This window comes from Sphaerodactylus townsendi, linkage group LG01 (assembly GCF_021028975.2).
Source record: "Sphaerodactylus townsendi isolate TG3544 linkage group LG01, MPM_Stown_v2.3, whole genome shotgun sequence".
Classification (NCBI taxonomy): domain Eukaryota; kingdom Metazoa; phylum Chordata; class Lepidosauria; order Squamata; family Sphaerodactylidae; genus Sphaerodactylus; species Sphaerodactylus townsendi.
Window position 1 is genome coordinate 25,786,830 of NC_059425.1, and position 22,215 is coordinate 25,809,044.

The window sequence follows — 22,215 nt, forward strand, 5'->3', positions numbered from 1 at the left end:
GCAAAACCCAGAATTAGTTTGCGGCGCCCAACCCCACATTCAGGAGGGGATCTGGCAGAAGGCCAAAGATGGTACTGATGAAATCAGGGGGGGGACGTCACGGGGGCGGCAAGGTCACCTAGCTGGCTTGTGCTGGAGTGCACAAGCTAATCTAGTTCCCCAGATAAGCCTCCACAGCTCAAGTGGCAGAGCGGGGAATCAAACCCAGTTCTCCAGATTAGAGTGCACCTGCTGTTAACCACTACACCCCTGCTGCTCCATGAAGGCAATAATCCACACTTTTGCTGCAAAGTGGATTTAAGACCCATGTATACCCCTCCCTTCCAGACAACCGTCACGGCTAAAGGCACACCATGCAAATGAAGAGATCTGAAAGTCCCTGCAAATCCAAGGAAAGCCCTCTCTGACAACAGCCAACGAGAACTTGCAAGGGAGTTTCAGTCATGCAGCCCCACCCACCAGTATCTGGGGCGTCCCCCTGCAGGACTTCAACTTCCCCATCACTACCCTGCCATGACACCTTTCCCCCCTCACCGCGGAACTCCAGGCCTCGCAGCTGGAAAGTGACAAGGCCGTTGCCAATCTCAATGAGGTGCACCAGGGCGTTCAGGTAGTCCGAGGCGAGGATGAAACAGTCCCCTGTGGCATAGCTGCCCCACCGCCCTAGCAGAAGGTCCCCACAGAGTGCGTGCTGTAGTGAGCGGGTCAAGTGCTCGTAGAAGATGGAGTTCAGATTGTTGTCATCAGCACCTGTGAAAAAGACACAAACACCCCCCCCCATTTTTTAAAAAAATGAAGTTTGGCTTGCTTCCAACTATCCTAAATTATAAGTTCACAAGGGCTCCTGAGATGCAGCGCACCATGTCCGCAGCACCCTCTGCCCACAAGAAAGAGATGTGGGAGATGCTGCCTTCCCCAGGGAGCTGGACATCATGGGCTGCGGCCTCCTCTCCCCAACTGCGGGCACTGTCATACCGCCTGAAACACACCTGGGTTACGGTCAAGTTGCGTGGCCAGTCTGGTGTTGGAATGATCGACTCTCTTGGTACTGAGAAGCAGGAAAGAGGACAAGGTTTAAGGCCTACACAAACCCGAGCCACAGAAAGCCCACCCTACGGTCCAAGGAGCTGCACGCTCCAGGGAAGGACGTTGGCACAGCATCCCTGCTCCATCCTCAGAGGAGGCCGAGGACGTCTTCCTCTCTGCCGTACTCACTTGTAGTCACGCTCCCAAAACTTGACAGGGCGGGCATAAGACATGATGAAGACTGCGCTGCCCAGCAGCGGGTTGAGGGGAGTGGAGAAGAGGGCGGAAAGGACAGCCTGGACAAACAGCATGGCTGAGTCTGGGAAGATGCTGGTCAAGGAAAAAAGCAGAGGGGAAAAGCAGCAGAACTCAAAGAATTCACGTTCTGCATGAAACAATGGCCTCACTGTCTGCTCAGACATCTTACTCCCTCGCTACCATTTGTCAACCAAACCAAGGAGGTTCTCGAGAATAGAAAGCACAGTTTAAGAGGGACTGGACTATTCTAGACTTCAAATGAAAAATGTTACTGAACAAGACCAAAGCTGAATTCTACCACCTGTGTCACATTTTGCCAACAGAGTTAGCCAGCATGCAACTTTTGTCTGTTATGCAAAACCTGCTCTACTCCAGCTGGTCTGCAGGAGGAGCCCTCCCATGTACAGCCTCCCTACAGGTATTTCATTCACTTGCATCCCAACCATTCTCTCCGATGGACACACAAAGTGGTTTAGGTTGTTCTTCTCCCATTTTGTGCTCACAACGATCCTGAGAGGTAGATTAGGCTGAGATAGTTTGACAGACCCAAGGTCACCCAGTGAACGTCCATGGCGCGAGTGGGGATTCAGCCAGGGTCCCCCAGATACTCATCTTGACACTCTTAACCACTATACCACACTGGCTTCCCATTGTAAGTATTGCCAAACTGGTGCCTTGTGACTTCACAAGGCATTGATCACACATCCCCCAAGGCTAGAAACTTGCTTCTTCTAAATGAAACCTGAAACTCATGGGGAAATAATATTATATTCTTTCATCTCTTTGGGCTTGGACAGAAGATCCACAACCCTGCAAACAACCCTGGCAGCAGTTAAACATCCCAGAGGTTTCCAGTCGCTGAAAGGGCCTGGAAAGTGCTTTCAACTTAGAACAGATCCCCCACCCCCCCGTTTTTTCAAAGCAAGGGCCAAACGCAGGCAGATTTCCTTATAAGAACATAAGAACAAGCCAGCTGGATCAGACCAGAGTCCATCTAGTCCAGCTCTCTGCTACTCAGAGTGGCCCACCATGTGCCTTTGGGAGCTCACATGCAGGATGTGAAAGCAATGGCCTTCCTCTGTGCCTGCCTCTGTGCATTGCCTGCCTCTGTGCATCCTTCATGGATTTCCTTGGTGGTCTCCCATCCAAGGCTGACCCTATTTAGCTCCCAAGATCTGATGAGACTGAGCGTTGTTGCTGAAAATGGAGGTATATTTTCCAGTTACTGTGGCCAACAGTCATCAAGAGACCAATGCGACACAAGTCTAATCCTCTTTAAAGCTGCTTATGTTGTCACTGAAACTTCCTGCGGCGATACATTCCACAGATTAGTTAGAAATCCACCCAAGGCCCCCCTCCCAGTTTCCTTCGGATGATCCTAAGGGTCCTGCATTAAAAAAAAAACCCACCCTCTCTCTTTCTATTCATCCTCTGTCTAGGAAAACGTCGCCCCGCCCGTTTCCTCCACCGTCAGGACAACGAAAGGATACGAGGCACAGCAAAAGGCTGAGCAAAGGCGTGGAAAGCCGAGCCCCACGTGATCTGCCAAGGGGCGATGTAGGTGAGCACGAAGCGGAGCTTGTACAAGAGATCCCACAGCTGGAAAAGAGAGAGAGAGAGAGTGTGTGGGCGTGTGTGTGTGGGGATTAGAATAGGAGAGGAAGAAAGTTCACACAGGAAGTCAAGCAAGGACCAAATCAATTTGACAGGAAGTACGAGAGGAGCCATTACTGCCCCAGGAGGGATTCTGTCCAGAGGTGCTGGAAAAACTTGTGTCTAGGAGGGAACACTGCCAAACCATTTAGGGAAGAATTCTAGGGAACTGCAGTTCCCTGGCACGGAATGCAGCGGTCCACCTGTTACATAGTGCAGGGAACACTCTGTAGCACTTGTAAGAGACCTTTGATCGCTTTCCATTGGTTTCCATTTAAAGCCTAAATGGTTTGGGACCTGGCTATTTAAAGGGCTGACTGCTCTCACACGATGATGCTTGTCAGTCAAAAATAAGCATCACTGACCTTTCCACCTCCCCCCCACCCCCAAATAAGTTCGGGGGGGTAATCAGAGACAGGGACTATTCAGTGATAACACTTTAGTTTCCCACAATGGTTTGGCTGGTTCACCCCAGTCTGTCACATTTTAAAGATATAAGTGAAAAAGCTCCATCATTTGGCAAGACCTGATTTGACCAGGTCTTTGGCAGGTTGCAGACCCCTGAACTACAGACTCCCCAGGTGGAACAGCAAGTGGACAGAATGTGTGGATACAGGAAGCTGATGCACTGGCCTCCTGGTTCAACGGACCAGAAGAGGAAGCCAGACAGAGGAGGGGGAAGCTTCCGGGATTTTGCACAATTCTGCTTGCATAAAGCACATGTTTTAAAGGGGCGGTCAGGAGACAAACAACGATGGCCTTCATGGGCATAAGTCAGTTGTCCAAATCCCTGTGGACCTTATTCCCACTGATCTGCTATCCCAGTAGTGGCAAACCTATGGCACTCCAGATGTTCATGGACTACAACTCCCATCAACCCCTGCCAGCATGGCCAGCAGGGGCTGATGGGAGTTGTAGTCCATGAACATCTGGAGTGCCATAGGTTCGCCACCACGGCGCTATCCCAATATGGGCACTGAAATCAGCGGATGCTGTCAAGCCTAAATCCTGTTTCGCACACAACGCCGTGAGCCCCACGGACCAGCACGCACCTTGCTAAAGAGAATGGACATGACAAAGTAGTCGGTGAGGAAGCCCTCTGAGTAGTGCTTGTAGTCGCACTGGAAGAAGAGGACGGTGAAGCCCAGCGTGACGTACTGCTGCGGAGGGCAGCAGAAAGAGCAGCGCAGAAGCTTCATGCCTGCTACGGTGATGAGAAGCGCACGGCAGCTGGGAGGGAGGCAAAAAGGAGAAAGATGGTGGCACACAGTTTTGTTTTCAAAGAGGAATCCTGGAAGCCCAATCCACTGCACTGCTGTTTAGATACCTGCTCATCTCACCTCTCCGGTCTCCAGAAGAAGAAGGAGAGTTTGGATTTATATCCCCCCTTTCTCTCCTGTAAGAAGACTCAAAGGGGCTTACAAGCTCCTTTCCCTTCCCCCTGCCCTACAATTAACACCCTGTGAGGTGGGTGGGGTTGAGAGAGCTCCAAAGAACTGTGACTAGCCCAAGGTCACCCAGCTGGCATGTGTTGGAGTGCACAAACTAATCCGATTCAGCAGATAAGCCTCCACAGCTTAAGAGGCAGAGCAAGGAATCAAACCCAGTTCTCCAGATTAGCGTGCACCTGCTCTTAACCACTACGCCACTGCTGCTTCTGCTCAGCCCCTTCCCTCTGGAGGCCTTGCATACAGACACTCAACCAGAGGAGCTACGGATATCTTTTTGGAAGAGAACCGACATTTTCAGATGTCCAGTTCCAGACCAAGTTCTATGCTGGCGCAAAGCAGGCCCAGACGCACGACACGCCCGCATTCAGCTATTCGGGGCACACAGTCCAACCCACTGTCCAACCCACTGAGAATCGCAACAAGTGTGTGGCTCTTGTGGTAGTAAGTGATGAATTTGAGAGCCTCAGAAGCCCAGGAGGGAGCTGAGCATAGAGGACTTCATGAGCCTGCAACTTCTCGCTCCTTCGCAGAACCAGAACAAAACGAACCCCATCCTGAACCCCCCCCCCCTTAACAGCTGTGATGGGTAGTAGCTGCAGAGTTCAGCTGTTCCTGCTGCAAGATTTCTAGCAGAGGATTTGCAGCACCCCCTATGCAACCTTCAATCCCTTTCCAGGCTGCGGGGCTGGCGGTTACTTTCAGAGTACCAGCCAACTACAAACCAGCCTCCCCCCCTCCACATAAAGCGGGACGGAAATCCCAAGTGCAGCACCTACTATATGCAAAACTTGTCCTGCCGTGGGGCGCTGACCAGGTGGGCGTCGATGGTGAGGGCGTTGAGCACCACGGCTGGGTAGATGAAGTACTTCTCCACACACTGGAGCCAGGCATAGAGCTTCTCAAACCACATCAGCTGGGCAGCACCTGAAGAAATCAGGAGAGGATGGGTGCATGAGTCCCATCATCTGTCACCTTCCAAAGTTGCCATGTAGTAAAGTGGACCACCTAGTACCCTGTTGCCTATTCTGACTGGCCGAGAGTGAGCCAGAGAGAAGCCATGTTCCAGTACCTACAACTGGAGAGGTCAGGGACTAAACCGTGGGAATTTATTCTGCCACAGAGTCCTCTGGTGGCAGCTTCTCCACCTAAGAAGGGGACACAGTGCTACCTGTGAAACACAAATGTATCAAGTGAATTCATTGGCAAGTGAATGAAGTGAATGTATCAAGTGAATTAATTGGCAAGGAACCCAAAATAATTAAAAAATGATGGGCGTGTTATGCGCTGTCAAGTCACTTCTGTCAGCCGTACGAATTAATGAACTCTAAATAGTCCAATTGTTGACAGCCTTGCTCAAGTTTTGGAAGCTGAAGGCTGTGGTTTCCTTGACCGAGTCACTCCATCTTATGTTGGGTTATCCTCTTTTCCAGCTGCCCTCAACTTTTCCTAGCATTATTGTCTTTTCCAGTGATTCTCGTCTTCTCACAAGACAGCCAAAGTACGTTTAGCTTTGGTTTAGCCATTTTAGCCTCAGGCTTGATGTGATCTAGGCCCCACTGACTGGAGAACGGGGTTCCACAATGTCCACTGATGGATGAAGAAGATGGACCCTTCCAGGATTCAGATCTGCCTGGAAGCTCTGCTGTCATAATGGAACACACTCTTTTGCATACATCCCAGGGTTAAGTTTAGAGGAACCCTAACAGCCATTCCTGAGAGCACAGAAAGGGGCTCCCACTGAGGCATGCGCAGAGCCCCCAGGCCAGTACTTACTGCGCACTTCAAACTGGCTGTACTCCCGCGGCTTCAGCACGGGTTGCGAGAGGCAGAACCAGGGCAGCTGTTTCCGTAGCTGGGGCAGAAGGTAGTGAGTGAGGAAGCCCACCAGGCCAGCCAAGGCATAAAGCACATAGCCTAGAACAGACTGAACACAGTGCAGAGACGGGACTTGAAATGCAGCAGGCACAAAAAAACAAACGAGGCAACTCTGGCTCTGATGCAAGTGGCAGAAGCGTCGGTGCACATGGACAGCACAACTAGCGCCAGCCTTGGCCACTTCCACTTGAGACATGTTCAGGAATACTCAAAGGGCCAATACGAGGTGCTGTAGAGCCACTGCTTGTGCTCCCAAATACCGCCACCCCCCCCCACCCATCCACGCCCATTTCTACCATGCCTCTCTTTTCAAGAGTACCTCAAGAGCAATGAAGACCGTGCTGGCACTGATAGCAAAAGTCAGGACAGCAATGACCAAACACATAACCAGGTCCGAGTGAAGGATCTCCCTCTGGGGTGCAGCAAGGAGGAGACAAAATGAGAGGAAGGTGTGAGAGGCTGGGACTTCCAAAGCGTATGGCCCTCCCTCATCCCAAGGATAATCAGCCCCCCCCCACTCGCCTCCCCCAGTGTCCCTTGAGTTTCTCCAGGCAACTTCTCTTTTTCAAAGCCTAGCCTATCTTCACAATGATGACTATTATACCTGCGTTTTTTGTGTCCTGCCCTATTTTGGCTCTATTCCCACCATTAAGACCACAAATAAGTAATTGGGTGCAGGGTCCAAATCCTGCCTGCAGCAATTCCACACCGCTTCCCCAAAGCCTCTTACCAGAGAGCTGCACAGTTTCTCAGGCAGAGGATCCTTAACGCCAACAGAGGGGCTTTCCATATTGCGGTTTTCGAACTCAGGGAACAGCTTGGTTCGGATCAAAGCCCTGTTGGTGGTGAGAGGGAGAGAGACGCACAGAAGCTTGGTGAGACCCCACAAGTATTTGCTTTTCTCCCTTGGGAGAAATCCCTCTCACGTTTGGAGAATCCCTCTCACTTCCCAGATAAGAGAACATCCAGCAACACAACTGCACCTTCCTCCCAGTGTTACTTCCAGCGAAAATTCCCTGAACTAAACTCCCCACAACCACACCCCCCACCCCCCAGGCCCAGCAACGGTAGCACCTTCCACCAGGGGTCAGATACAGACCAGAGAACAGTGGGGTCACTGCTCTGACGGCTCAGGTGATACGAGAGAGCTACTAGGAGGCCGCAGAAGACTGAGAAGAAGACGGGCACATGCTGGTCACCCCATGGCACCTGGAAGGAGGGCAACAAGTGAACAGAGAGTCAGCTGAGCCCAGGCTGCACAGTGCTTAGACCTCTGACCCCAACGAATTCAGCAACAGGCAGCCCTACAAAGATCCCCAAAGAGTTCCCCCCTAATTGTAGTGACCTGGCTCTATGTTATCTAGTCCTAGCCCAGCAGATCACAAGGACCACCTGGAAGTGACAGCCATCCTGCTGTCCAACCTCAACAGCTAGTACTCAAGGGGTAGACTTCCTCTGAATATGGGGGTTTCATTCTATAGTAGTTAAGAAATGATGCAGACTTGGCCTTCACGTATCCCTCTTAAACCCTTTAAAAAACCCTTTAGGGTAGCTTCTCCAACACTGCATCTTGCAACAGAGTTTCACAAGTTAATTGTGTATTGTATATTTCCATCTATCTGTCCTGAAACTGGTGACCATCAAGGGCACAGGAGACCCCAAGTTCTAATATTATGAGAAACTCTCCTCTACAAAGTTTCTAATTGTGGGTCTGCACAATCCCCATCAGTCTCCCTTCTGCTCAGCAACTTAACTGGCCAGAGAGATATCTGGTATCTCCTCCATCCCCCAGGGTCTAATTGAAGGCAAAATTTCTCAATGAATGGTGGAGGAGAGGAAGGAGAACAAGGACAGATGCCAGGAGAAAAATAAAATGGGGGGGGGGGGAGGAGAGAATCCTAAGTGGGTTTACTTCAGTATTCCCTCGCCCAGTGACAGTAAACAATCTCCTCCCAGCCTGGATGTCACCTCGGGCTTAGTCTTTAACCCATCTCAGTCCCCGAAGGCCAGGTGAGACCAATTTGCCCCTGCCGCTTGACAAAAGAACAGGTACCTTGATGGCTCCAAGGCAGAAACCATACAGAAGGGCGGCCACAAGGATGCTACGAAGGAGGCTGAAGAGAGCGGTGAGAGGGCTGGTGGCAGCTGAGAAGAGAAAGAAGACGGCAGACCCATAAACACCTTGACTTTCCCAACAACTCACCCTGGGCTGGGGAAATTGTGAACAACTCCTCATGATGTCCACTCTGGTGATCCAGTGACTCTAAGTTTTCACTCTGCTTCTTGTATCAGTGCATCAGTGGATCCCAACAGAACAACTCTAGGACAGACCAAGGAATCCCAGTATCTCCTACCAAGGCATTACCGCCCACTTCCCCAGACCAGGAAAGGGATTTGGGCGTCTTAGTTGATAGTTCCATGGGAATGTCAACTCAATGCATGGCAGCTGTGAAAAAGGCAAACTCTATGCTGGGGATAATTAGGAAAGGAATTGATAATAAAACTGCAAAGATTAATTCACTGCTACCCCTTATATAAAAGCAGTGAGTGCCATCAAGCACTTGGGAGTACTGTGTCCAGTTCTGGTTAGCAGCATCTCAAAAAGGATATTGAGGATATGAAAAAAGTGCAGAGAAGGGCTTAACAAGGATGATTAGAGGGACTGGAGCACCTTCCCTATGGAGGAAGAGGCTGCAGCGTTTGCAGAGACTCTTTAGTTTGGAGAGGAGACGGGCTGAGGGGATATGATTGAAGTTCCTATACAATTATGCAATGGGGTAGAAAATGTTGACAGAGAAACATTTTTCTCTCTTTCTCACAATACTAGAACCAGGGGGCATTCATTGAAAATGCTGGGGGAAAGAATGGGACTAATAAAAGGAAACACTTCTTCACTTGACAATGTGTGATTGGTGTTTGGAATATGCTGCCACAGGAGGTGGTGATGGCCACTAACCTGGATAGCTTTAAAAGGGGCTTGGACGGATTTAAGGAGGAGAAGTCGATTTATGGCCACCAATCTTGATCCTCTTTGATCTGAGATTGCAAATGCCTTAACAGACCAGGTGCTCGGGAGCAACAGCCACAGAAGGCCATTGCTTTCACCTCCTGCATGCGAGCTCCCAAAGGCACCTGGTGGGCCACTGCGAGTAGCAGAGAGCTGGACTAGATGGACTCTGGTCTGATCCAGCTGGCTTGTTCTTATGTTCTTATGTTCTAAGGAGGTCTGTGCCACAGGTTGGCTTCAGAGACCTAGCACAGAAGCTGACTACAGCAGCCCTCTGAGGAACAACCAGGTGGGACAAAGGCATTTACAACAACCCTGCAAAGCAGATTAGGATAAATGATGCAAGTACAACTAGCCCCAAGGTCATTGGCAGAATGCAGATTCAAACCCAGATGTCCCCAGCTTTGCCCAGGGTGACCTTTGGGGTCATTTTCCAGTTCTAGAACGAATTTATGGAGGAGAAGTCAATCTATGGCTACCAATCTTGATCCTCCTTGATCTGAGATCTTAGCAGACCAGGTGCTCAGGAGCAGCAGCCACAGAAGGCCATTGCTTTCGCATCCTGCATGTGAGCTCCCAAAGGCACCTGGTGGGCCACTGCGAGTAGCAGAGTGCTGGACTAGATGGACTCTGGTCTGATCAGCAAGCTCTTTCTTATGTTCTAATAATGGAGGTTTATGTCAGTGATCCCTTCTGCATATCAAGAAGAATCCCCACAGCTCAAGTGGTACCCAGGAGTCCTCAATCCCCTCCTGCCCTTCCCTTTGCCCCTCTTTCTGCACCTGTTCCACCGAAGATGTGCATGTCCACCTGCTCCAGAAGATACATGAAACATGTGTTGACTTGTGGGAGGAGTCCAAAGAGAAAGATGACTGGGAAGCAGAGGGTGAAAACTGAGTGGGGAAAAAGGAGAGAAATTGAGTCAGAGACCATCACCACCACCCGGTCCAAAGGTCCCACAATCCCCTTACAGAATGCCCGTCTAGGTGTATCTGCCCCTTCCGCGTTCAACCACTCACCAATAACCACGTCACGGGCACAGTAGAAGAAGTCGGCAGAGAAGAGCGCAAGGCCATAGAAGGCAACAGGAGGGAAGGGCACCGCCCGGGCACACAGATCCAGCAGCCAAATCAACAGACACGCCACGCAGAAGTAAACAGGCCGGCTGTAGGCAATGATCCAGTTGTGCCCCTGTCAAGAGAACGTGAAGCTACAGAGCAGGGGCCAGGCCCGTGTTGTGTAGGGCACACCATTTAAACACAAGATGCAGGTGAGGGCCTGCTGGGAAGGGATTTTTGCATTCCTGATTCTTAGATCGTCTCTCGAGGCGTCAAACAGGAATGGCAGAGGAACGGCCTTTGGAGGCATCAAACAGAAAAGGCAGAGGAACGGCCTTTGCTTAGGAATTGTCTGTGCTGGTGAGCAGTTGCCTGCACAGCCCCCCCCCCCCGCCCCCCTCTGTGGTGCTTGAATGCAGAGTGGCTGCTTATTGAACACAGCTGTGCCACAAATGCATTGGGTGAAAGAGCTCTCAGGAAAAGTGAAGCCCTTCCCCTCCACTGTTCCCGCACAGTATCAAGGCCACCCAAGCCACAGCAAGTGGGTACTCACGTGCATCGGAGAAGCAGCATCTGGTTGGACACTCTGCAAAAGGATAATGATGAGAATAAATTCTTAAAAGTAGCCAGGAGGCAGCAGAAAAGCATTTGTTTCCTGCCAGAAAACATTTTTGGCACTGCTAGAGGAAAGCAGCATTGAAAATTCCCCAGGATAGAACGCTACAAGTTTGGCAACCAAGAGAAAACTCCAGCAGGTAAGGGACAAAGTAGTTGGGGAAGGGGGTGACGGCCCGGGGCGTCATTTGAAGAGGAGAAGAGCCCTAATTTTGACTGTGGGTCTTCCCCTGCAACTACTCCATGCAACTGCCTTTCTCAGCCTTCTGGACACAACGCATGAAGAAATTCCCCAGCTGGGGCGGGGGGGGGGGGGGGGGAGGGAGTCAGCAGGCTAGGACTGAAGAGGAAATCTAAAGCCCTTCTCTCTGGCCTACTTCTCCTCCGCTCTCCTGCACATTGGGTGCAAAAGTAGATTAAGAAATGCCATAAGTCAGCAATCCCAAGTTTAAACAATGCAAGTCTTTATCTCAAGTGAACACCTGAAGCTGCCTTATACCGATTGAAGTCTATGAAAGACAGTTTTGCCTGACTAACATGACTCTTCACAGTCTGTGGCAGAAGTCTTCTACATCACTTGGTGCCTGACTTTTTCAACTAGAGATGCCAGGGTTGGAGGCAATAAGCCTGCATCCATCCAGGGGCTTTGTAGTTGTTGTTTTTGCTGTTTTTGACATTTCTCAGATTGTGTGGAAACCGCTGCCAATGATGAGTCCGCTCCCAACAACCCAGCCTCTGCAACACATGTCCCTTTGCCGCAGAACTAATTAGGCGGTTCTGCTTCACGTAAACAATGCAGAAGCTACAGATCAGCCTAAATGTGAAATGCTCTTAATCAGAGACTTTGCTTAACAGACACAGGAGGCATTTGGAAATACGTGTCGCCCTAACAACACCTGAGTAGGCGGAAGGACAATTTTAAAAGTTCTAATAATACCAACACATAACCAAGTTTGCATTGCATAAGCAAAACGCTTCTCAAAAAGTACTCAAGCACCAATGTATCATTTCATGTCAATCTGAACCCAACCACCACCATAATGTTCTAAGGGCAAGATCACCAACCTCCCCCAAAAAGAGTTACTTTAGCTCAGTTCATTGTTAATGCACTCAGGGAAGGAACCTGTATAAAGTATCTTTGGCTTGGCAATTGTAGCTACACTGACAACGCCTTCCATCTTTACATCAGGGAAGTTGCTCAAATAGCAAGTAGAGCTTTGGTGCTCTTTGTGACCAGCTGCTGCAGTGTAAGAACTGAGGTTCACCAGGAGTACACGACTAAAGCAACATGCCTTCGTCTACCTCCGCTCTCAAAAGTAAGGGCGAAGTATGTATGAGGAGAGGCTCCAAAAACTTAGCCACCTTCCGCACAGGCACCAATGGGTTCATGGAACCCATTTCTGCTGCCATTTGCACGGGATCACTGGGATTCCAGAAACAAAAGGCAGCATGGTTTCCACAGAAAAGCTGTGTTTCTGTGTGAACAATGCAGCTGAGATTTCCCTCCAAGAATCCACCCCCACCTACCTACATGGCATGGCAGCCGCCTATTAGAGTATCCCCTATAATGGCAGCTTCCTGGGGAATCCACTATAATGGTGGAAGGAAGGAGGGGTGGGGAGTGAACCCTCCTGCTTGCCGTAGTTCACACAGGCAAGAACGAAGCATTTGCAATCTGGGTTGAAGGGAAAAAAGATGCAAAATTAGCAATTTTCATTAAACCCGGGTTCTGGCCTCTAAAATGGGATGTCAAGAGGAAGAAGACCATGTTGCACACCAAGGATAAGGGGGCAGCAGCAGCGAAGCCTGTGGCCCCACTCCTGTGGTCTCCCAAGTGTCAGGAGGTCTTTCAGGCATGTGCAACGTGGTCTTCTTCCTCTTAAGGTGTGCAACGTGATCTTCTTCCTCTTGACATACTGTCGTTGCGCACTGATTCGTACTAAAATGGGTTAGCAGTGTTTGGGGCAGGAGTTCCGTGGGACCCCTCCCCCCCGCAACAAATGCTTTTAAAAAGGGCCTCAACACGTTTTAATTGGCCCGTGCAGAATGGGCCTTGGCCAAACACCAACCTCACCACATGGGGATGCACCTCTATACATAAATGGCACGTGAAAGGGACAGAAATATCACACACACACCCAATCTGGGGCCAGAAGGTAGCCATAGGTCACAATCCAAAGGGATCAAGGCCAAGGGACACAGCCGAATGTTAACTCCGGCTAGGAAGCCTCCACTGCTGGTGGGCAGCCTGGGTCTCAAGCTCCACAAGTGGCAAAGGATGGAGCTGGTGGCAGTTTGTATGGGCAGAGGATCATAGATCTGGCTCAGACACGGAGTCTGGGATACCCTCTTACCTTTCCTCTTCTTTTTAAGGGCCAGGGGTTTAGGTCAGAGGTAGAACCATGTGCTTGGATTGCAGAATGTCCCAGGTTCAATCCCTGGCATTTCCAGTTCGGTACCAGGACCAAGTAATAGGTGATATTCCTGCACCTGAGACCTTGGAGAGCTGCAGCCTGCCTGGGTAGACAATACTGACCTTGACAGACTAACCGTTTGATTCAGTGTTAAGGCAGCTTCGTGTGTCCAACAAGAAAAGGTCTCACCTTCAGCAGGGAGTACTGGCAGCTGGCAATGACCACGCAGAACTGGAACACCCAAATGTCCCGGAAGAAGCCCTGAAGGAGGAGCAGGTAGCCAAGAAAGGCTACCAAGCTCACCAGTGACACCACAAAGACATTTTCTGCAACTCGCCGGTTCCTAGAGAGGCAGGAGAAAAAAACAGCAACAGGTTATTGTTACACCCAATTAGTAGAAAGATCCCAGTTCTGGGATGCCTGCAATCCACTCCTTCATCTGTTCTATAAATTAAAGGCAGGGCTGTGCTCTGGAAGTCCAGGCAGAAAAGCTGACACCATTTGGGCACAGGGCACAAAACCTCCGGTCCCGTCTGAGACCCAGCACCAAATCTTTCAGAAACAGTGGACTGGAGGACAACAATAAGGAAGCTCTGGTTCATGTAAGGCTGCATCTATTAATGCTTCTACTGGGGTTTATTTGTTTATTTATTACTACATTTGTACCCCACCCGATCCCCAGCCAAAGTCAGACTCTAGGCGGCTTACAATCAGAGGTTAAAACCAACGCAACATTGAATACAATCTCAGTTAACATACTGCCCTGCAAATACCACTCTAAAATAGTTCTGCATTAATTCTTAAGTGATTCAAACGTAGATGGGTCTCCAGTTAAGGGTTGAAGGGATACAATGAAAGGCTGACTTTAGAGCAGGTGGTAAGTAAAATGGCTCGGTCACTCCCCCCCCAAATGACCGGCAGATTCAGCCAAGTGCGCACAGTGAGAATTCACAGCCCATTTGACAGGGCACATCAGTTGGGAGTTCCAGTTCTCCAACGTTTTCGGCTGCAAAGAGGCTGAGAAAACCCAAAGCAAGGGAGCATCAATATCCATACAGGCACGAGTCGCCCCCCACCACCACTGCAGCCCTTTAGAGTCGGCAAGATCCTGCAGGCTTCTGCTTGTGCTTCTGCGTACGGCACGATGCTTTGGGAACACAACCCTGCCTGGGCTCAGGCACAGCAGCAGCTGGGCCAGGGACTCACCGATCCAGCAAAGCCAGCAAAGCCAAGCGGTCGTAACGGACACGCATCCAGTGCCCAGGGAGCACCCAGAATTTGTAGTACTGGCGCGGGTGGCACTTGTCCTCAATCATCAGCGTGTTCTCCTGGGATTCGTGCAGCGATTCTTGGTCCAAAAGGTCAAACTGAGGAGGGGAAAAAAATCAACAAGACGTGTAGAAGGAACTCATTCCCTGTCCTCCGTAGCAATCATTTCCTTCCCACATACCCAGGCACAGGTTGCATACTACAGCAAGCTCAGGTTTTTTTTGGTTTTGCTTTAAAAAAAAAAGAAGTACAAGCAACTGATAGTAGAAAAAACTAAATGCTTGAAAACACAAAGGTGTGAGGGTAGGCAGGGAGGGCAAGACAGAAGATTGAGAAAGGGATGGGAGAGGGGAAGGTGTTTCTCCTTCAGGCATAATACTAGGACTTGCAGGCACTCAACTAAGATGCTGGGCTGATAAGAGACAAAAGTAAGCACCTCTGCACTCAAATGGCAATTAACTGATAGAATGCACCACCACAGTACGTAGCAAAATCTGCACCTTGTTGCCTTTAAAAGCAAATCAGACACTCACAAGGGGCAGATCTATTAATCACAAATGAGTAAATGGAACTTCCAGGTTTAGAGGAAGTTGCTGTCTGAATACCAGCTGCTCAGAGATATCAACAAGGGGAAGCCTTTGGATCCAAGGTTCCCTGCTTGTCAGCCTTCCTGGGGCACTGGAAGAAAAGAATCAAACTATTCCTTATTTGTATTGTCGAAGGCTTTCACGGCCGGAATCACTTGGGTGCTGTGTCGTTTCCGGGCTGTACGGCGTCAGAATAGCAACGATTCTCTTTCGCTGACGCTTTCAGCCTCCTGCATCTGTGGCTGGCATCTTCAGGAGAGGATCTGAGCCGCCGGCATCTTCAGATCCTCTGAAGATGCGCAGCCACAGATGCAGGCTTAAACGTCAGGAGAGAATCGCTGCTAGAACACGGCCAAACAGCCCTGAAAACTCCTACAACACCTGCAAAATATTCCTGTTACGCACACTGGTTCTAGGCTGGGTTTTTCCAGGCTGAAGTGGGCGGATCCACTTGCAGAGCCCGTATGCCACTCAGTCCGAAAACCCAATTCGTGAACCAGATTGGAATCCACATTCCGCGAAAAGCTCTCGACAATGTTTCTCATTTAATTCGTCATCCTGAAAAAGTTTCAGAGGGTTGCTGTGCTGGACTGCAGAACAGCTAAAATTGGACTCAAGTAGCACCTTGGAGACTAAGAAGATTTTCTAGTTATAAGCTTTCGAGAGTCAAAGCTCCCTTCGTCAGATATGAACTGGAATGGAGACTTCAGAGTCCAATATATCCCAATCAGAGATAGGAGGGGTGTTGCAAAGAAGGAAGTCAGGGTGCAGAGGCAGTATGTGCACAGTGATTAGCCTTACAAACATGCATATTTTTATTAATTCAAATGGCGGTCTACATAGAACAGATTTAATTCACAATTTCATCTTCTCAAGGGGTCAGAGAGCAAACTGAATTTTTATTGTTCCTAAATAGGTCTGATGTTATGTTTGCAGAAAACCTGGTCCCTGATGTCCAGTCCACCTGTCCTCAAAGGATATCACAATTTTACTGTTCTAGCTGTTACTTGTATAAATTACTCCCTATCGCTGCCCATCTTTGTCCCCCTCCCAAAATATAATTACGCTGCAACCTCACTGTTTTTACAATTTTTTATTTTAAAATGTTTGGAGTATAATATTCTCTCACTCTCTAACATCCTGTGGGTAAAGAAAAGGGTCAAAAATACTAATAGGTGCCTTAGCAAGTACTTGGAAAACAAAAGAACTTTGCCACATTTTGTAAAGGTGAGGACAAAAAACAGAGGATAAATTTACAATTTTGTTACTCCTCATGTTATTGTTGGATTCTCAAAGGTAGGCCTGCATCACAGCAAAGTCCCTTAAACAGATGACAATATCCCCTCATCAGCAGGTATGAGTTTAGCAAACACGAGAGTGAACACAGGTGAGAAAAACTACCTGTCAGACACTTCCCCTATAGCAGAGTTCAGGTTATCAGTAGGGAAGTGCTGGGGTTTTAGACTGGCAGACATTTTTAAAGGTTCCGCACGCAGTAAAAACTGTGGCTCTAGGAAAACAATACAGCCTCCTGCTCCCAGAAGCTGATGACGACAGATTCCAAGTTGGAAGTTCCATTGAGATACTCTTTAGACATGACCCACTACTCCGAACGCAGCGGGAGTCTCACCTCAGGAATCTCCAGAGGCACCCTGCGCGGCATCTCCGGCATCCCCTGAAGAACCATTAATGCGTGGCTGTAGCAGGCGGAGGGCTGGAGTTCCTTCAGAGCACCTCTCGCAGGAGTTGGAAGCTAGAATGAATGTGGAAGATGTCTGTGCCCTCGCCAAGGCAAACAATGGGTGAAAAGTGGGCAGTAATCAATTCAAACAGAATGTCAATGGAAAGCACCGCAATCCCTTCCAATGATGCAACAGAGACAGGGCCCCGGACAAAGAGGTCCCATCGCGGGTATCCAACAGTTTTTTGGGATTCTGGGCTTTGATTACAAACTTCTGATGCCACTTTGGCCACAGATTTATTTATGTGTTCCACTAAGGAAAGGCTGACGTGAACTGAGCAAGAGGGACAGGCCCAGATGAGACATGGGGTTATGTTGCTTCTGTTTATACACATCCCCAACACACAAGCATCATTTATACTGAGAAAGGAAATAGCTGAGACTGAAGAAAGGGCTATGCACAGATTCCCAGGACATTTCAGTCTGCCACACAGGAGAGGACTTGTTTGCTGACTGTTCACTATTTCCAGTATCCAGCCCAGCCACTCTCAAAGGCTCTGCTTAGAAACAGTAACAGATAAGAGCTCTGGGGTGACGTCCTGGAATTTCACTATATGTGGTCCTGCTTGTGAGACAAGAAAGGGATGAATGGCACAGACACTGGGAACATCGCATTTTACTATGTAAATGCAGGATTCTTTAGCAATGTAGAAAAGAATGCCAAGAGAACAAGAGCCTGTTCCACATCTAAGTTCCTAAAAAAAATTGGTCCAATTTTTGCTTTGGTATAGGGCTTCCTCTCTCGGCCTCATCATCCCAGAACCAGGCATTACCAAAAGTTCTGAGCAAGGCCCTTCTAACTTGGACTGGGGGTCCCTTCACTCCCTTGCCTAGAGCCCTCTGGCCAGAGAACGGCATGCATGATAATGGCTGCCCAGAGCTCAGAAGAAGGATGCCTCACCAGCCACTGTTGGTTCCATGGTCCACTCCAACCTGCTGGCTGACTGGGTTTTCGTAGCCACCCCCTGCCATACCAAAAGTGTAGGAGCGCCGGACCCCTGAAGGAGAAAGAAGAGAAAAAGTTCCTGTTTCAATGTAATCACTACAAGATATATGTAATCAGCCTGCTATATCAAATATCAGGACTATCAGGACTATCAAATCTAGGACAAAGAGGCTTAGAGACAGCTTCTACTCTAGAGCTGTGGCTATGCTAAACTCCGCTTCGTGTTGATGTGTTTGGGGCTGTGTAGGGATGGGTGGAGGAAGGGGAAAGTGAGGATGGGGTATGAGTCTGAAATTGTATGAGTACTGATGCGGTCAGGCGAAATTGTATGAGTATGATGTATGAGTCTGAAATTGTGTGCATCGAGGAATGCTGCTGCTGTAAATTTCGTTGTGCGTGCACAATGACAATAAAATGTTTATGCTTATATGTTACCACTGCTTTAATGGGACATTCTTTCCCTGATCACTCCTTTATGGTTTCACAAGCTTTGTAGATAACTAGGCTTCGCCCCCGGCCAACCTCTTGCTCCTACGGTAAGCCGGATGCTTTCCGCTGTTGCTCTGTATGGAGAGACAAGTGGAGGCCAGGTGGCTTTATCTCCTATCTCCCAGAGCCTTAAAACCTGAACTCCAAAGTAACTCTTTCTCACATCCTTTGTGAGGGGAAAACATGAGGGGGGATTATTTCTGAATAAAGGGGATAGCAAAAGCCAGGTTCACTAGAACTGGCTTTTTACAAGCTGGGTGCTTCATTGCCTTCCAATAAACGCTGCTGATCAACAACACAGATTTTGTTTATTGATTCAAAGTTCAAGACCTAACAATAATTTTGTAGACCTCTATCACGTCTCCCCTTACCTGCCTTCTTTCTGAGCTAAACATCCCTAAGCGTTTTAACTGCTCCTCATAGGGCAGTTGCTCCAGCCCACTGATCATTTTGGTTGCTCTTTTCCGCACCTTCTCAAGCTCTGTAGTGACCAGACCTGCACATAACATTCCAGCTGTAGTCTCATCACAGATTTGCATAACGATACCACGATGATAGCAGCACTTCTATTCTCTACTGTCTAACTATGGTCAGCATGGAATGCACCTTTTTCACAGCCCCAAGATATCGTCATCAAGTTATCCGTTATCACACCACGATCTCTTTCTTGGTGTGCCACCAGCAGCACAAATTCCATCAGTGTTTTTTTTTTTGCCCCAACATGCATCACTTTACACTTGCTCACCTTGAATTTCATTTGCCATTTTAATGACCACTCCTCCAGTTTGGAGAGATCCTTCCAGAGCTCTTCCCAATCCATTTTTGTTTTAACCACCCTTAATAATCTGGGGTCATTTGCAAACATGGCTACCTCGCTACTACTTCTTTCTTGTTCAGAAAAATGGAGCGTTCTGGGAGAGCCTCCCCTAAACTGAACGTGAACAGAAGGTTGTCCTTCTGTTGCAGGAAATCTCTTCCCGCAGCCAAAGCATATACGAGGGATGTGGCAACCCATCTGCATGATCCTGACAGGAGCATCTAACACATCTCTGCCTTGGCCAATGCACAGCTTGGCCTGCTCTCACTCACCGCTCTCATCATAGAAGTAGTGCACGGGCGCCTCTGCGAAGTGTCGTCGCTGTGGCCCGAGCTTCGTGGGATGGCACCGCCGCGGGCGTTAAGGGGAGGGAGCTGGCTTAACTGCAGGAGCTGAGGGGAGAGTGAGAGCTTGAGGGAATCTGCGCGACGAGGTCTCGAAGCCCCGGCTGCAGATCTCCTGTAAACTGCACAAAGAGGGGGGGGAGGGACTAATGAGCAGGAGCACAAGGGGAGAAAAGTCCAAGATTAAGCTTCGAAGTGCAGGCAGGGGCTTACACCTGGGTGAGGATCCACCGGCCAGAGAGGGCGGGAGGGGGGTGAGTTGTTGCCTGCCAAAAAAGGCGCTTGCCGTCAGCTTCATGGCTTGCATGGCGCTTGATAGTGTAATGAACCGCAGTCTTGCTGTGGGCCCTCGCTAGTGCGGAGTAAGGGGCTGTAAGAGAAAGCTTACAGGAAATTCTGTGGCTTCTCGACAAGGTGTCCAAGCTTAAAGATGCCAATGGAGCACCTGCATGCCACATGGAACCAGCTCTGCAAGTTCTGCATCGTCAAGATGGAATCGGAAGAGGTGGGAAAGAGTCAGATCTAGAGGATGCTTGGCTCACTGCTAAGGAACAACATAAAAAGGGTGACCATGTGAATCCAGCCAGTTTTCGTCCAATTAGTCTCCTTTCTATAGTAGGAAAGCTATATGCAAAATACCTGTTATCCATATTAGCTGCCTGGGCTAGTCAAGCAGAAATTATGAGTCCTGAACTGTTTCCAGGGCAAATCCACCCTGGACCATTGCCTAGTCACGCCATGGTGGCGAACCTATGGCACTCCTATGGCACTCCAATTGGCCATACTGGCAGGGGCTGATGGGAATTGCAGTTCATGAACATCTGGAGTGCCATAGGTTCGCCACCACCCTAGTGCTTTCCCCACCAGGTAAACAGGTAGGTACCATAAGAAGTAGGTCTAAATACTCGTTGCTATTCCTTTGACTTGAAAGGAGAGCCTTTTGGATTTAATAGCCAGGAATGCCGAGGCCAGATGTTCAGACGAGCCAAGCTTCTACCAGCATGGCCAATTGGCCATGCTGGTAGAGGCTGATGGGAATTGTAGTTCCTGAACATCTGGAGAGCCGCAGGTTCCCTACCCCTGTTCTATACCAAGGGACCTTCTATGGAAGAAATTAGCACGGATAAGAGACTTTTATTTCTTATTTTAAAAAACTCTACTCCTTGACAAGCTGCCAAATTAAACGCTCAAAGAAAGGAAGCCCGGCTCAAAAATAATTACTAACAAGGGAGAAGCAAGGATACCTTCTGGCTGCCTCTTCGTTTAATCTATTACCAAATGACCTTGCTCCACACCTTTCTAAAGTTGATGGGCACAGCCCGAGACTTGGTTCAGTTCATGTCCCTGCACTTCTTCAAGCGGTTAAGGAACAACCAGGAGGAGGGACACCTTCTGGGATGAATTTGAGAGGGGTGGGGGGTGGGGGGGATAGCAGCTTGTTTTGCAAATCAAAATCGGAGGCTAAGACTCAAAGCAGTTGTAAAACACAACTCTGGAGGTGTTTTGTGTGCTCCGTCAGGACTCCCACTTACGGCCTTTCAGCCACCATTCATGTTCTCTTCACCCCAAGTTATAAAGAGTCCAATAGCCTTCTCCTGCCCAGCCTTCTCCTGAGAACTTCTAAGAGAAATCCCCCAACCTTCTCTAGGCAGCCTGTCCCAAAGCAAAGCCACTTCCACAGAGTAGAAGAAGAATTTGGATTTATACCCCACCTTTCTCTCCTGTAAGGAGTCTCAAAAGGGCTCACAAGCTCCTTCCTCTCCCCACAACTGGCACCTGGTGAGGTGGATGGGGCTGAGAGAGTTCTGAAGAACTGTGACTAGCCCAAGGTCACCCAGCAGGAATGTAGGAAGGCGGAAACACATCTGGTTCACCAGATAAGCCTCTGCCACTCAGGTGGAGGAGTGGGGAATCAAACTCGGTTCTCCAGATTAGTATCCACCTGCTCTTAACTACGACACCACCCTATTCACTCCACCAAGCCTTGCTTCCAGAATTGCTCCCACAGCAGGCAGACCATTGAAGATGTAGATTCCAGGAGCTCTCCACCCACAGCTTAAGAACATGTAGCATAAGAACAGCCCTGCAGAATCAGACCCATGATCCATCTAGTCCAGCATCCTTTCTCACACAGTGACCAACCAGATGCCTAAGAGGACCACTATACCCTTATGGCTCTAATCCACAAACTACCCAAAGCTAAGTGCAAGGTGCCAGTTTAACAAAATGTTAAGTGAGAAGTGCACTGCATGTAAACAACATAGACTACATACATATAGAAACACACAAGAGAATACCCAATTGCGTTCTATATTGCGTTCTATATTGATATTTGGAACGAGAATCCCAAGTAGTCAATTGACAGAGACTTTGTTGCATACAACAATTGGCTGGGAATTACTTCCTGGAGTCCTCTCTGAATAGAAGAGTCCTCAAGACCTTTACACAAGTGTTGTACTTCAACTAGAAGTCCTACTATATACTTGAATGGGAGATTTCACCAGCTACATACTCAAAGGGAGATTTCCCATGGGGTCTAAATGGATATGCAAATGGACTATTTCTCTCCCTTATCAGTGTATTGACATAGGAATTATTTGAGATCTCAGAACAAACAGGAACTGTTTGTTTTGTGAATATCATTGGGTATTCATATGTGTGTTTC

At 49.0% G+C, this 22,215-nt stretch overlaps 1 protein-coding gene across 1 annotated transcript in view; it reads right to left on the reverse strand.

Annotated features, from left to right (window-relative positions):
* The window catches only part of PCNX3 (pecanex 3), a 44,419-nt gene that overhangs the window by 11,557 nt on the left and 10,647 nt on the right, over window positions 1-22,215 (reverse strand). The window contains exons 7-27 of the mRNA XM_048504481.1: window positions 19,766-19,902; window positions 19,479-19,539; window positions 17,856-17,952; window positions 16,942-16,995; window positions 16,844-16,910; window positions 14,564-14,685; window positions 13,547-13,700; window positions 10,882-10,914; window positions 10,290-10,461; window positions 10,053-10,163; window positions 8,317-8,408; window positions 7,363-7,472; window positions 6,994-7,099; window positions 6,583-6,675; window positions 6,162-6,312; window positions 5,165-5,312; window positions 3,990-4,167; window positions 2,775-2,883; window positions 1,216-1,345; window positions 990-1,048; window positions 535-750 (exon numbers count right to left, since the gene is read on the reverse strand). Of these exons, the coding sequence (XP_048360438.1) occupies window positions 535-750; window positions 990-1,048; window positions 1,216-1,345; window positions 2,775-2,883; window positions 3,990-4,167; window positions 5,165-5,312; window positions 6,162-6,312; window positions 6,583-6,675; window positions 6,994-7,099; window positions 7,363-7,472; window positions 8,317-8,408; window positions 10,053-10,163; window positions 10,290-10,461; window positions 10,882-10,914; window positions 13,547-13,700; window positions 14,564-14,685; window positions 16,844-16,910; window positions 16,942-16,995; window positions 17,856-17,952; window positions 19,479-19,539; window positions 19,766-19,902 (2,400 nt within the window). The remainder of the gene's footprint in view (window positions 1-534; window positions 751-989; window positions 1,049-1,215; window positions 1,346-2,774; window positions 2,884-3,989; window positions 4,168-5,164; window positions 5,313-6,161; window positions 6,313-6,582; window positions 6,676-6,993; window positions 7,100-7,362; window positions 7,473-8,316; window positions 8,409-10,052; window positions 10,164-10,289; window positions 10,462-10,881; window positions 10,915-13,546; window positions 13,701-14,563; window positions 14,686-16,843; window positions 16,911-16,941; window positions 16,996-17,855; window positions 17,953-19,478; window positions 19,540-19,765; window positions 19,903-22,215) is intronic.